The 15,853-nt window shown below is 51.5% G+C and overlaps 1 protein-coding gene across 1 annotated transcript in view; it reads left to right on the forward strand.

The window, feature by feature from the left end:
* The window catches only part of LOC131566350 (S-adenosyl-L-methionine-dependent tRNA 4-demethylwyosine synthase TYW1-like), a 99,139-nt gene that overhangs the window by 68,738 nt on the left and 14,548 nt on the right, over nt 1-15,853 (forward strand). The window contains exon 14 of the mRNA XM_058817598.1: nt 7,959-8,069. Within this exon, the coding sequence (XP_058673581.1) occupies nt 7,959-8,069 (111 nt within the window). The remainder of the gene's footprint in view (nt 1-7,958; nt 8,070-15,853) is intronic.

Consider the following 15,853-nt stretch of genomic DNA (forward strand, 5'->3'; position numbering starts at 1 on the left):
AAGCTGAAAGAATTAAAAATGCTTTAAAGGGACTGCCTCGGGCTCCAGGTTCAAGACAAGATGCAGGACCAGTCCTCATCATGTGGACATCACCATATAATTGTATTTTTCCTGATTCTCTAATTAGTTTTTTGCCTGATTCTCTCACAAGGAGCAGGAATGGCTTTTGCATGGAAAGGTAGTGCCAGGTTTGTGTTTTGGTTTGGGGTTGATGTTTGGTTTTTGTAAGTTTGGGGTTATTTTGTAGAAACATCCAGATTCTTTGGCATTAGCACTCAGCTGATGGAATCATGGAATGGGTTGGCTTGGAAGGATTTTAAAGATCATCCCTTCCCACCTCCCAGCAGAGGTGCTGCACACTCCATCTGCTTTGAGGAAAGGTTTTAAATCTCAGGTGAGAAAAGTTAAGCACCTGAAGAGGTATTTTTGTGCTTAGACACACCAGGAAACACAAATCTGGGGTCATTTTATAGCCCTACTTTAAATATCCTTATTTGACATTTTTATTATATTCATGTAACAACAAATGATTTTCTGTTGGTTATACAAAGGAATAAACTTGTTTTATCCAAATCCCAAGAAAACCTCACTTTTGGAAGTTTATTGTGACTGAAAACTCTAAGTTGACTCTGAAAATCAGAAATGTCTCAATTCCAGTTAAGCTCAGAGTTTACAGTGACTTTTGGGTCACTGCAGACAGGAGAACACAGGGCCCAGTGATCCATCTCCAGCTTTTGAACCTTCAGACACTCCAGAATTGTCAAAAATCCACATCCCCAAGTACTTGAGTATCAATAATTTGGTTTTGCTTTACCCCACACCCAGACAGGAGGCAAAGCAGGTCCTTGGTAGGAAGTGAAATGTTGTGCAGGGTCCAGCAAGAGGCTGAGGGTGGCTTTGTCCCCATCCTGGGGATGACATGGGGACAACGGGAAGGTCCTGGGTGAAGCCCAGGGCTCTGGAGCTGAGCCTCAGGTGGAGCCTGGGTTCAGCACTGACTTCTCCTGCACTGCTCTGAGCTTTGCTGGCTCTCAGAGCAGAGTCAGTGTGTTAATTAGCCCATGCTAGTGAGCACCTTTTTAGCACTGGAGACAAAGGCTGCACTCGCTCTCACCTGGTATTGATGGAACAAAGCTCCGTGGGTTTGTGGGTTCCTACGCAGCAGAGCCTGCTCGGGGTTTGCTGTAATGCTCACCTGCCTTAAGAAAGGAAGCTGAAAACTTCTGAACTCTGTGCTGAGTTCAGCTGTGAGGGGAGAAATTCCTCCTGAGCTGTGCAGTGTGCTCAGCTGAGCCCTCCCTGGCCCTGCAGTGGCTGTCACAGGGGGTGACAGTCACTCCCCATCAGTCACATCCATATGGTGATGGTGATGGCCCAGGGCAGAGAGGAGTCCCTGTGGGCAGGGAGGCTCCTGGTTCACAGAGGAATGGATTAACCTCTATCCTTCCAAGGACACTGAGCCTGGTTGTGTCCTCACACTCCCTTCTGGAGTGTGATGGGTCCTACAGAGTTCAGAAGAGGCCACAGATCTGCTCCTACGTTTGGGACACCTCTGGAGCCAGACTGGGATAGCTGGGGGTGCTCACCTGGACAGGAGAAGCTCCAGGGAGAGCTCAGAGCCCCTGCCAGGGCCTGAAGGGGCTCCAGGAGAGCTGGAGAGGGACTGGGGACAAGGGATGGAGGGACAGGACACAGGGAATGGCTCCCAGTGCCAGAGGGCAGGGCTGGATGGGATATTGGGAATGAGGAATTGTTCCCTGTGAGGGTGGGCAGGCCCTGGCACAGGTGCCCAGAGCAGCTGTGGCTGCCCCTGGATCCCTGGCAGTGCCCAAGGCCAGGCTGGACATTGGGAGCAGCCTGGGACAGTGGGAGGTGTCCCTGCCATGGCAGGGGTGGCACTGGATGCACTTTAACATCTCCCCAGCCCAAATCATTGCAGGATTCTGTGACCTGCAGAGCTCCTGGGAGTTCAGCAGAGCTGGGTTTGGGAGAGGCAGGAGTGACCTCCAGTCCTGTCAGAGGGGCTCTGTCTGGGTGAACTGGAAGCCTTTGGAAAGCTGTGGAATCTGGGGGTGTTGGGATCTGAGATTTCCTCGGGCTGTGTTTTGGATCTTTCCTCCCTGCTGGGGTTTCTGCATAAAGCAGTTCCTTATCGGTTATGGGAAAGAGATTTTGGCTGCAGGGGCTTTTTTTCTCGATGCACATCCGTGTGACAAGTAATTTCCAAGTGTGAAAGTGGCTTTGATTCTGCATTCAGTGCTGTTGCATAACCCGGGCAGGGACCAGGGACGGGCTCAGCCCTGGGGGCTGGGGGGGCTGGGCTGCACCCACTGCCCCTGCCGTGCCCACAGCAGCTCCTGCAGCTCAGAACCTCGGAGAATGGCTCATGAAGGAGCTTCTGCGAGTGGAGCCTTGCCTTGAAGAGAGGAACAAAGTCCTGATGGAAGGAGCTGCCTTTGAAGTGGTTCCTGCTCCTCATCTGGCGCTGAAAGGGCTGTGAAGTTGTGTGAAACAAAGGGCAGGTTCTGTTTAGAGCTTGCACCATCATTTCCTCCCCCCCAGAGTGCCTTTTTCATCCAGCTGTGCTGTGTTTCTGTTGAGAAGGTTGAGATTCATTAGCTGCAAAAATAGGGATTTCTGTAGGGGAGTCTGTGGATGAAATGACAACAAAATAATTTCATAAGTACCTGAGAAATGCGTGTGAGTGTTCAGGATAGCTGAGCCTAAGCCGGGGACTGAAACAAAAACCTGGGTGTAGTTCTGTCTATTTCCAAACAGGGGGACATTGATACTCTCCCTGAACAAAAAGATACTCACTGAACAAAAGAGTTCAGGTGACAGGATCCAAAGTGAGGGCCTTGGAGATGCTTCCCTGCTCTCCCTGGAGAAGGAACAGGTTCTGTCCTGGCCAGAGAAGGGAGCTGCTCCCCTGCCCCTCCTGGAGAAGGGAGCTGCTCCTCTGCCCCAGCCAAACCCGTGTCCCTCCAGCATCCTGCTCTTTGCAGGTGATGTGTGCCCTCTTCCTCCTGGGATTACACCTGGGCTGCTTCATGAAGAATAATTATGTTTGATCTAGAAAAAGATGAATGTTGAGGAGGAGGGAATTAAAAAGCAGCAATGAAAAAGAAGCAGCCCCAATCCCTCGTGGTTATTGGAGTGGGAAGGGAGCACCTTGTCAGGGTGACACTGAGTCCTCTGGTGAGGGCTCCTGGGCTGGGGCAGGGCCAGCAGCAAAGGGATGCATTGGTGCATGTGCCAGGCCTGGGAGGATGTGAGGGTGGCTTCCAGGGACAGTGTCCCTGCCTTGGGACAGCTCCAGAGTCAGCTGTGCCCCTGTGCCCAGGCTGGCCCATGGCAGCTGCCCACAGCTCTCCAGGCTGGAGCAGGGAGCTTCCAGTGCGTGGTGGGTTCCAGGAGGAGCTGCTGGAGGAGGGCAGGGGTGCAGCAGCCTGGGGGCTCCTCTGGAGGCTCAGCTGAGCCTTCAGCTCATGGGAAGGAGTGTCCATGTCAGGGTGATCCCAGTTCTGGCTGTGAGCTCTGACCAGGGGGTGGTGTGGGACTGGGGCATGAGACACCCTGGGACAGAAGGTTTGGTGTTTTTCATGGAATCACAGAATGTCCTGAGCTGGAAGGGACCACAGGGATCATCCAGTCCAGCCCCTGGCCCTGCAGAATCCCATCCTGTGCATCCCTGGAGCTCTGGCAGCCCCAGGGCTGTGCCCATTCCCTGGGCAGTGCCAGCATCCTCTGCGGAAAGAACCTTTCCCAAAATCCAACCTGAGCCTGCCCTGGCCCAGCTTCCAGGCTGCTTTTCCTGTTCCCACAAAAGCTGCCCCACAGCCCTGCAGTGCCAGCCTCTCTGCAGGGGACAGCAGAGCCAGGCAGGGGCCTGGCAGCTGTGACAGCTCCCAGGGACAAGGGGGACAGAAGAGCACCCAGTGCAGAGTGAAGCCACATCTCTGACAGAATCCCCTCATTTTCTGAGCATGTTTGGATACTGAGCTCCAGTGGAGGTGTCCTGCCCACAGCAGCTGGAACTGATCCCTTTAAGGCCCCATCCCAAACCAGTCTGTGATTCCATGAGTACTTGTTTGGGGCCAGAATGTGTCAGTCAGTGTGTGCTGAGTCCAGGATCTCAGAGGCACCCAGTGGAAGGATTCTGTATCCTCAGGATGCTGCCCTCAGCCTGGGCAGGCTCCCTGGTGCCCTATCCTGGCACTGAGGGTCTGCAGGGCTACCTGGGGTGGCCTGGAAGAATTTTCCAGGAATTGCCCAAGGGGAAAAGGCTGGGCTTCCCCTAGCTCCTTCTTTGCCCTCAGGAGTTTCAGGAACAGGAGGCTGTTCCTGACTGGCATTTTGGGGACCCTGGGAGCTGCCCCTGCAGCCAGGCTGCTCTGTGCAGAGATACACCTGACCCTCAGCCTCACTGCCACCCTTCTGAGCTGTCTCCTCTTCCTCTGTGTTCTCCTCATGGCTGGAGTGGAGTAACAGCTGCTTTTCCTGGAAGCACGGAGTGTGGAGCATCCCAGGCTGCTTTTATATCCTGATGCTTTAGATTGTTCAATTCTCATGGCTTAAGCTCTTTATTTCTTGTTTTGCTGTGCTTATGAGAGGATCTCCTGGGGCCCTATTGTACAACAAATACAAATAATCCATGAATAAAGCAGCCTGGCTGTTTGTACTGCTGGCAGTCTGCAAGGATTGCTCCCAGATAACATTTTGGGATATTACTCATTTTGATCTGTGCCTTCTACCAGCATTTCTCTGCTCAACAACACTGCAGAGATGTTGCCCTCTGGAAAGAGGCTTCTCCAGATTAATTTCTGATTTTTCTACCTGTTTGCTGGCTGCCTGTGGCACTTTCAGTTTCCTTCCATGCTGTCCCTGCCCAGCCATGGTGAGCTGCTGCAGGTGCTGCAGTGGTGCACACCCAGAGGCTGCAGTTATTCCTTGTCAGTGCTGCCCTGGGTGAGAAGCCCTTTAAATTCACTCATGGCACGTTCAGTTTTATGAAGTCCTTGACCTTAAACTTGTGAATGAGCTGGGATGTGGATTGGAGAGTAGTAAAAGGAGATTTAAATGGAGAAAGCCCCACTTCCCTGCATGGGAGGATGTGCTGCTCTCGCTGGGGGTGCTGTGGAACAGGACCAGTTATGTTAAATACAAACTGGTATTTACTGGTGCCTTGAAGCTGCTGCACTTGTTCCCCACTGGGAGCTGCTCTTTGGGGAGCCAGTTCTCATTAATTGGTATCCAGTCATTGCACAGGACTGATGGGGTGTGGGCACTGCAGATTTTTCTCCTCACATCTTTTCCCTCCGCTTTCTTCTTCCCCTGTTATGTGCAAGCACCATGTTTATTTTTCTGTATTAGCTCCTCTACTGTTCTCCTCTCCTCAGTAATTAACAGTTGATTTCCTACTTGTCTCTTGACCTTTCTTTTGCCAATCCATTCAAATCACAAGAATTTCTTGTTCTTTAAATATCTGCTTAAATGCCATGGGTAGAGGTCAGCTGGTTTGGTTCTTGACATATTTGGAAGAAGATGTTCCTGGTGTTCATTTGTTTCTCCTCTGGTTATTTCTTAGTAAATAACCTGGAAGGTTTGCATAGAAAATTGGTGTAGAAATTACTTTTTCCCCATGGAACACACAGAGATGGGTGGTAGGTGAGTGATACATGGATTTTTATAGGGAGGGCAGAATTCACTGATGTGGGAGTCAGACTCTGAAGGACTAAAATGTTCCTTTTCTGGGCACCCTGTGCCAGGGCTTCCCCACCCTCACAGGGAGGAATTTCTTCCTCCTGGTCCTGTCCCTCCATCCCTTGTTCAAAGTCTTTTTCCAACTTTCCTGCAGGCTCCCTGCGGGTCCTGCAAGGTCACAATTCAGTCACCCCAAAGCTTCTCCTGTCCAGGTGAGCATTCCCAGCTGTGCCAGCCTTTCCTCCCAGCAGAGCTGCTCCATCCCTCTGCCCATCCTGGAGCCTCCTCTGTGAGGGAACCCAGCACATCCCTCTGGCTGCCCAGGATGGCCAAGACCTCTTCCAGGGGGCTCAGAGACCCTGACACAGAGCCCAGAACACCTGTGGGTTTGATTGTGACCCATGGAGCAAATTACCAACCTTATATGAAGATCAGCAAGCCACAACAGTTTAAGTAGAATATTAGTGAAGTTATCATGGGGTGAAAATGATAATATTAGTTATCATGGGGTGAAAAAGAACATTTTGGGGTTTTTGGTATGGAGGTTCAGAAGGCAAGATGGAAGGATCTGGGCATGTCCAGCCTTTCTCCCTCTTCTTCTTGGCCTCTATCTTCTGCTGTGATGGTGGCACTTCTGGATTGGTTTAGAGTAGAAGCTCACTGTCTAACATAGGTGATAGGTATTGGGAAATAATTGTAAATATTGTACAAGTAGTTTTTAGTATAAAGACATAACACTGCCCTGGGGACAGGCAGAGTGCCTTGAACTGTCCTGCTGGATGGACCTTGGCAGGGCAGGAGAAAATTTTTTATAGATAAGGAACAATGAACAACCTTGAGACTGAGAAATGAAGAGCTCTGACTCATTCTTCAAGTGATGGGCTGGGAAAAGAGACTTTTAACAATCTTGGGGTTGCAGTGACCCAAAAAAGCTCCTGCCTGTCCTGGGGCAGCTCTGCAGGTGGGGTCTCACCTGGGCACAGGGGCACAATCCCAATCCCGGCCCTGCTGCCCATGCTGGGATCAGCATTTACATTTTCCACTCCATTTTCCGCTGTGCAGGGACAGCAGAGTTCATCCAAACTGCAGACTTGTCAGAAAATTGCTCTATAAATAAAAATAAATTCCAAAAATAAGTGAAATAAAACAATCAGTAGAAAATGAAGGGGAGGGGAAGGATGGAAACGAGCGGATGTGAGGAGTGAGGAGTGGATTTGTTCCATGGTCAAGTGCTTGTGTTGAGAGGCCTTTTGTCACCAGTGACTCTTTGGAGAGCAGCCCTTGGAGGGCAAATCAGAATAACTCCAAGCAGAGAAGTTCTGGGAGTGCTCTGTGCCACCTTCCCAGGAGGGAATTGGATCTGGGAATCTTCTCCACAGCTCCTGACAGGAGGGGACAACCAGGAGGGTCGGGCTGTGCTCCAGGGAACAGGGACAGGAGGAGAGGGAATGGCCTCAGGCTGGGCCTGGGGAGGAGCAGAGGGCATTTTGGGGAAAATTTCTCATGGAAAGGTTGTCAAACACAGAACCAGGCTGTGGAGGAGGTGGTAGAGAGTTTTAACAGCCCTGTGCATGTGGCACTTGGGGACATGGCTCAGGGGTGGCCTTGGCAGTGCTGGGGCAAGGTTGGACTCGATGTTTTGGGGGCTTTTCCAACATAAATCATTCCATGTTTCTGTGAGAGTCCCCAGGACTGGTGCTCCAGCTGGAGGCACTGAAACACCTGAAACTCGTGGGGAGGTTTTGTACCTGGGGAAGCAAATCCAGGAGCAAATCCACATTTCCTGCTTATTGTGCCAGGGAGTTCAACTCCTGTACAAACAAAGTGCCTGGGGTCTGAGGTCTGCAGAGGGAGCATTTGTGTGGCACAGCTGGCTCAGCCCAGGTGCTGTGGAGCAGATTTCCTAAAGGAACAGGTTTGCTTCAATCTCTGAGTTCTTGGAATAAAAGGATGATTTAATTTCTTTCTCCTGTTTGAATCTGTGTGCAAGATGGAACATCTTCCCTGGGTCAGAATGGGATGTCAGTGGGATTTTTCCTTCATTCCTGGGTCAGAGTGGGATGTTAATGGGATTTGTCCTTCATTCCTGGGTCAAGAATGGGATGTCAATGGGATTTTTCCTTTGTCTCTGGGTCAGAATGGGATGTCAGTGGGATTTTTCCTTTACTCCTGTGTTAGAATGGGATGTCAGTGGGATTTTTCCCTCCTTCCTGGGTCAGAGTGGGATGTTAATGGGATTTTTTCCTGTATTCCAGCAACAACGCACTGTGTACAGGCTGACCCTGGTGAAAGCTTGGAACGTGGATGAGCTCAAAGCTTATGCTGACCTGATATCCCTTGGGAAACCAGACTTCATTGAGGTCAAGGTGAGCTGCACTGAGCTGTTTTAGTTTTTCCAGCAGTATTTTCCATGGTTTTGTCCCCATTTCTCCCCTACCTTTAGTCTAAACTTTCTGATTAAGCAAAATTCTTCTGAATTGATTCATAACAAACTCCTCTCTTGCTTTTAATATTAGTGAATAATAATTAATTCACATTCAGGTGATATTTTCTAGTATCCTGTGTGTACCTTTGGAGCAGGTTTCCCTGTGGCACAAACCAAACTTTGTACCAGACAGCCTCAATTCTGCCCAACACAATCATCACTCTCTGGCCTTTTTTTGTATTTCTTGAAACAAAGAAAACAAAGATAAATTGATATTCCTCCTTTATATCAACTATCAGTTGACACAAAATATCCCAGGTTCAGCTGGTAGTTTGGGGTAGGGTTTCCCATCCTGGTCTTGAGTTTTGCCAGGAGAAAGGTGAAAGGTTCAGTGATGTGTTTGGATTTGAGGGCTGCCAGATGTGAGATACAGCAGGGCAGGAGGGGCTTTATCCTGGGCTTCATCAATTCAGTAAAGAGACACTGTAAAAAGAGTTACAAACTTATTAAAAAACACCTTCCCAAGTGCTCTGAGCATTTTCACCCAGCAGCTCCTGCAGAGCAGCACAGTTCCCTCATCTCTATGTTTGTGCAGTTCTGTTACTCCTGGAGTCTCCTTTTGCTTTTCTTGTTTCCTTCTCACTTATAATTTTTTTAAACATTCTTTCATTTTTTTAACCTTTTTAAAAATTTTTTTCAACCTGTTTTTACTGCTGCTATGAAGGAAAAGCCTGGATTTTGCTGTGAAGGTTTGATACCTTCTGTCAGCATGGAGAGCTTTTCTCTCTGGGTGTGCTGCTGAAGTTGGGAGCTTCATCCAGCCTGGGTTTGGAGTTTGGTTTGGGGAAAACCCCTCATTTTTCCACCTTCCTGGGAGTCTCCCTGGCTGTGCAGGATCTGCCAGGGAGGGGAGGGCAGGGATGGGGCAGGGATGGGGCAGAGGCTGTGGGGTGGTGCTGCTGAGGCTGCTCTGCCCAGGGCATGAATGTCAGTCGGTGAGATGAGGCTGTGCCAGTCGATGTTCCAGCAGGGATTCCCCCAGGAACTCTCCAGGGCAAACATCTGTCCCTGCAGGGCAGGGCTGCTCTTCCCTCTGCTCACAGTGCCACAGTCCTGCTCTGCCCTGGAAAAATCCTGCCTTGCTGTGCCAAGGAAATACATGAATAGTCACAGGTGTACTCCTGGTGCTCTTCCAGCTGGGACAGGGATTTATCTGGGTCTCTGAGCCCTGTTTGAGGAGCTGGGACAGGGATATTCCTGGATCTCTGAACCCTGTTTGGGGGAGCTGGGACAGGGATATTCATGGATCTCTGAACTCTGTTTGGGGGAGCTGGTGGTATCCCTCACAGGGATAGCCCTCACAGGGATATTCATCACAGGGATATTCCTGGATCTCTGAACCCTGTTTGTGAGCTCTGAACACAGCTCCCCTGTGAGCTGGGACAGGGAGGGGCTGGTGACATTCCCAGAATGCAGCAGTGGGACGGTGGCACTGGGGGTCCAGCCTCACACTGTGCTGATCATACAGCATTCGGGAGTTGATATTTTTGATTGAAAGTCATTTTTGTGTTCCTTTGGGAAGGAAGCAGATTTGGGGTGTGGATAGACCTCAGCATTCCTTTCTGCAGCCCCTCAGGTGCCAGGGGAAAAAGCCAGGGAGCAGGTGGTGCTCAAAGCCAACCAACAAAGAGAGATGGGGAGATTCTCCAAAGCTCTGCCTGACAATGGGGCTGAGCCTGGGGATTCTCTGGCTGCAGATTTGGGATAAATGACGTCCATTTCTGATGAAGGCAGCTAATCCAGTGTTGCTCCAGAGAGCCTCACTGGGTGGATGGAGAGAGATTTAGATTCTTGCAGGGCTTAATCCTTGTTCTCATTTCCATGAGTGCCTCACAGTGCTGTAAATCTGTGGGACCCCATTCTCCCACTTAAGCCAATAGTAAAGGGAGACTCAGTCATTAAAATGCATCAAATTGATTTATTGCCTTAATCTGTTCTAATGCCAGTGTGTCACTGTCACACTTGTACAGAGCTGATGGTTGTATTTAAGGTCTGGAACGTGCCAGAACTCCTTTTCTTTCCATGGTGCCCTCTTTGGGTTCTGAAAGCCACAGGTTTGTTTGATGTGCAGCATTTTTGGGAAGGGAACAGAGCTGGGAAGGGCCTGGAGCCCCAGGAGCGGCTGAGGGAGCTGGGCAGGGGCTCAGCCTGGAGCAAAGGAGGCTCAGGGGGCCCTTGTGGCTCTGCACAGCTCCTGACAGGAGGGCACAGCCGGGGGGTCGGGCTGTGCTCCAGGGAACAGGGACAGGAGCAGAGGGAACGGCCTCAGGCTGGGCCAGGGCAGCTCAGGGGGGATTTGGGGAAAATTCCTTCACTAAATGGGAGGCCAGGCCCTGGCACAGCTGCCCAGGGCAGGGGTGGAGTGCCCATCCCTGGAGGGATGTGAAAGATGACTGGACATGGCACTTGAGGACATGGGTCATGGTGAGCTCAGCAGTGCTGGGTCAGTGACTGGACTTCATCTTAGGGGTTTGTCCTTGCTGAATTCTAGAATCATGGAATGGTTTGGGTTGAAAGGGACATTAAAGCCCATCCAGTGCCATCCCTGCCATGGCAGGGACACCTCCCACTGTCCCAGGCTGCTCCAGGCCCAATGTCCAGCCTGGCCTTGGGCACTGCCAGGGATCCAGGGGCAGCCCCAGCTGCTCTGGGCAGGGTGAAGCTCTGGCACTCAGCTCAGAGCAGTGCTGTGAGCTCCACCCTGAGCAGAGCCTTCCTGCTTCTCCCTGACCCCCAGAATTTAAGGAAGGAACCCCAAAGCTGCCATGCTGGCCCTTTGTCTCATGGCATGGTGTCTGAGGGCAGGGCTGGGGCACTGCAGGGATCCAGGACATGGCACAGAATCTTCCCAATCCTTTGTGAAGGCTTTCAGCCATGAGGAAGCTCTTTCCCTGCTGATTTTCCTGCTGATTTTGTTCATGTAGTTGGATAATCTCAGTGTCCAGCCCAGCTCAGGCTGCAGGTCTGGGACTGCAGCTCCTGCTCTGCTGCCTGAGGCTTGGCTGCACAATTGAAGTGAACACATAAATGTGTGCAAGGAAGGGCCAGGGGGAGGTGTCTGTCCCAATCTGCTCACTCTTGTCAAGTTAAACAGTAAAGATTATTTAATTGCTTAAAATAATGAGGAAAATGAGCTGTGCCTTAATGAGTTTTTAATTGCATGCAGCAAAAAGTGATTGCCCCCACCTGTCCAACAGCCATTCAGGGTCCTGCTGCCAGCTCAGCTGGAATTTAGATGAGGAGGTGAAGCTGAACCTCCCCTTCTGGTGCCTGCTGTGAATAAACCCAAACAATGTATGATTTCCACACCTGAAAAAAGACCAGCATTGGCCACTTGCTGTTAGAGAATCCCAGAATAGTTTGGGTTGGGATGGACCTGCAGGACTGAATCCCACCACTCCCAGCACTGCCAATGCCCCCAGGTATTAAATCCCTCCAGGGATGGGCACTCCAAACCTCCCTGGGCAGCCCCTGGCAGTGCTGAGCCCCCTTTCCATGGGGAAATTCCTGCTGCTGTCCCCCCTGAGCTGCCCTGGCCCAGCCTGAGGCCGTTCCCTCTGCTCCTGTCCCTGTTCCCTGGAGCACAGCCCGACCCCCCGGCTGTGCCCTCCTGTCAGGAGCTGTGCAGAGCCACAAGGGCCCCCTGAGCCTCCTTTGCTCCAGCTGGTTGGTCCCAGGTTGGGCCTGGTGGTCCTGGAGGGTTTTTCCACCCAGGATAACTGCATGGTGTGACCCTGGAGCAGAGGGGGTGGTTCAGCAGTGGCTGTTCCTCCCTCAGCCCTCACAGGGCTCATGTGAGAGCTGGGATGAAGGGCTGGGTCTGTGTTTGAGTTCAGCTTTCCCAGGAGTTCTTCCACTTTCAGGGAATCCCTGCCCATTTCCAGGCAGTGCAGCACCCTCTGCCGTGGGTCTGGAGAGGAGATTCTGGGGCTGTGCTGCACAACCAACCATCTCCAGTCCTCCCTGCAGGCTGAGGTGACACACAGGACTGATGGCCTTTGTTAAATCAGCTTGAAAGTGATGATTAAAAGTAGCCAAGGAGTTGAATCCTGGCTGAACCCCCTGCAGCAGGAGCAGACGTGTGTGAGGCCTTGTGGCTGTGATTTGGGGAGTGCTGCTGCTCAGCTCAGGAGTGTTTTCATTGCAGAGATGGCAATCAGCAAGGCATTGAGGCTTTTTATGTTTGTCTGGGGTCACAACTGGCCCAGATTTTAAACAGTGTCTCTGTCACTCAGCAGCTTGGCCTACACTTTGTTCTCTGTTCATTTGCGCGAGCCTCAATTAAATTTATAATTTGTGGGCCCGGAGTGAAGAGAATTGTTTTGTTCAGTAATTAAATTGGAAAGTCTGGAGTGTGAGGGGAGAAGCAAAGCACTGTCAGCTGTAGTTGTTTCTTTCAGAGCCCTGGGGATTGAAGGCATTGCTGGCTGGCTGCATCCCGGGGCAGGAATGTGCTTCCCTTGCTTCCCTCAGCTCCAGCAGCTGCCCTGGCACAGGCTCTGGGCAATGCACTGAAAGTCAACCCTGGGCACATCACAGGCAGGAGCTGGAGCTGCTGGAGGAGCCCAGAGGAGGCTCCAGGATGGGCAGAGGGATGGAGCAGCTCTGCTGGGAGGAAAGGCTGGCAGAGCTGGGAATGCTCACCTGGACAGGAGAAACTTTGGGGTCACCTCAGTGTGGCCTTGCAGGGTCTGAGGGAACTGACAGGAAACATGGAGAGAGACTTTGGACAGGGGATGGAGGGACAGGACACAGGGAATGGGATCAAAGTGGCAGAGAATGGGTTTAGGTTGGATATTGAGAAGGAACTGTTCCCTGTGAGGGTGGGCAGGCGCCCACTGGCACAGGGTGCCCAGAGCAGCTGGGGCTGCCCCTGGATCCCTGGCAGTGCCCAAGGCCAGGTTGGACAGGGCTTGGAGCAGCCTGGGACAGTGGGAGGTGTCCCTACACGGCAGGGGTGGGATGAGATGGGATTTAAGGTCCTTTCCGACCCATTCCATGATTCTGTGAGCTCCACAGCATGCCCAGCACAGTTGCTCTGGATTCATCCTGGCAGAACCAGGGATGCTTTTCAAAGGCTTCTGCATTTCAAGGTACTTGGCCAGAGCTCTGTGGATTAGGCTGCTCAAAGCACCCTCATTAAGCAGATAATTAAGAGGCAGAATCGTTGCTGTTCCTGCCGCAGGGAGGTTGGGGAGAGAGCTCTGGGTGAACAATGGGATCCTTTCCTTTTTAATTCTTGATGTCTTAATAACTGTCTTCATGTATTACTGCGGAGCAGAACGTGACCGCCCTCATCAGCTCCGCACGGGTTTTAAGTGCTATCAGCTGTTAATTAACTCCAGTTTGAAGAACTTGGGGAAGTTGAAAGCTGCTTTCCTTCGGTGTGCTGGAAGCTGATTCCCATTGATTTGTGCTGGGAATTAATCAGCCAGCCAAGCACTCACTTATTCCTTTTGCCTCTGTGCTTCCTTAGCTTGTAAACGATACCTTTGTAGTTTACTGAGAGCATGAATCACACTGGAGCTTCTGAAGAATTTTCCCCCTTTATACTCATCCATTTTTCATGCTACTCAAATCATAATCTGGATAATGAGTGTTGGGAGAATATTGCTGTGTGTCTCCAGCTGAACTTTGGGGATCCAAACCCTGATTTGCGTGGCTGGCTGCTCTGATAGAACACTGACTAATAGAGAACAAACATGTTTAAACTCTGGTTCAGACTTACAGAGCTGGCTGGAAAAGCCTGAATGAACATCCCTGGTGAGCACTCCCTGGCTTGGGGCCTGTCACTCTTCCTCCAGGCTGGCTCTGAGGAAGATTGATGCGGGAGTCCCTCATAAATTTATGGGTGAGAAAGTAATTGCTTCCAAAACTGTACAGTTCCAATTAGCCCTGGGCTGTTGCTCCTGCAGCCCTGTGTGCGCTCTATGCTCTGGGTGACAGTGTTGGCAAAGCTGTGTCTGCACATTCCATGTGCAGGGAAATGCAGGTGAGTCAGGAATTGGCAGCTGGAGCAGGTGCCATGGCCATGCCACACATGAACCTGGATGCAAATTCCATTGAAAGAGATCAAAGTGTTCTTCCCAGGGGAAAAACCACCAGCAAACCCGACACAACATCCATAAAAGTGTGTTGTAAAGGCTGGTGCTTGATGGGATTTTGTGACTGGAATAAAAGAGCTCAGTTCAAGAGCAGAGGGGCTGGAACAACCCAGAGAGGGGGCAGAGGGGCTGTGGGTGTCTGGAGGAAAAGCCCTTTGTTCTCTTTGCCCTTTGGGCACCAGGGTTGTGACCAGCCCTGGGATCTGGTGTGTGATGTCTCAGGGATGGCAGATGAATTGCTGGGAAATTGGCAGTGAATTATTTGATTTGGGAGGAATTGATGGGGATCATGATCCTGGCTGTGAAATATGTTAAAGCAGACATTAAAGGACACCCTAAAGCTGAGCAGGGTCTGTGCCCCAGGTGGGTGACACTGAGTGCTCAGCACCCACTGAGCTGCTTGTGCTGCAAGGGGAGGAAAGGAAAGGAAAGGAAAGGAAAGGAAAGGAAAGGAAAGGAAAGGAAAGGAAAGGAAAGGAAAGGAAAGGAAAGGAAAGGAAAGGAAAGGAAAGGAAAGGAAAGGAAAGGAAAGGAAAGGAAAGGAAAGGAAAGGAAAGGAAAGGAAAGGGAAAAAAAAAAGAAAAAAGAGAAGGAAGAGAAGAAAAATGAAAAGAGAGAGAAAAAAGGAAAAGCAAATTTGAGGTCATGGCTGGGACTAAATCAGTAATTTAGGAGGTTCAGGTGAGCACATCTCCCAGTCAGGAGTAGCTGGTCCCTGAATGGTGAGGCTGGATAAGGAAGGCCGGGATGTGGCACTCAGTGCCCCCACACCAGTGGGGACTGGTCACAGGCTGGACTCTGTGACCCTGGAGGGCTTTTCCAGCCTCAGGAATTCTGGGTTCAGAGGCTGAAGGTGGTGGATGGGGTGGGAGAGAGCTGGAGGTGTTGCAATCCCTGAGCAGTCCCCCAGAGCAGCAGTGCCGTGTCCTGGCTCTGTGTGGGGACAGAGGGACACGAGTCCATGCCTGGCTGGGGGCTTGGGCAGGGACCTGGAGCAGGAGCCCTGTTTCTCTGACACCCTGGGGTCTGAGGGCAGTGTCCTTGAACAGTGTCACCTCTCAGGGGCACTTCTGGGGGTGCCTGCAGAACATGGCCCAGAAGCTGCTTCCCAAAGCTCCATGGAGGGACTGAGCTGTGTGTCAGTGTGTGCTGTGCCAGGGGTGCTCCCAGTGCCCAGGATGGGCACAGCCCACCCAGGGACCTGCTGGCTTTGGGCACAGGTGGGGCAGAATTCACAGCCTGGGCTGGGAAGGAAGAGGCCCAGAGCTTTGTGGCACATGGACAGATCTCTGGGACTGTCCCATTGCTTGCCCATGAGACTCTTCTGGACCTGTCACCTTTCCTGCCCCAGTGACCTTCTCCAAGGTCCCTTGGTCACTCAGGAGCATCCTGCCTTATCCTGTTGAAAGATCAATCCTTGAAAGATCAATCCCAGCCTGTGTGTCACTGCTGGGGACACCTGGCACAATGCTCTGGGGGTGTGTCAGTAATGGGGATACCTGGCACGGTGCTTTGGGGGTGTGTCACTGTGTCACTGCAGGAGGGACACCTGGCACGGTGC

Source organism: Ammospiza caudacuta, chromosome 20 (genome assembly GCF_027887145.1).
Source record: "Ammospiza caudacuta isolate bAmmCau1 chromosome 20, bAmmCau1.pri, whole genome shotgun sequence".
NCBI lineage: Eukaryota > Metazoa > Chordata > Aves > Passeriformes > Passerellidae > Ammospiza > Ammospiza caudacuta.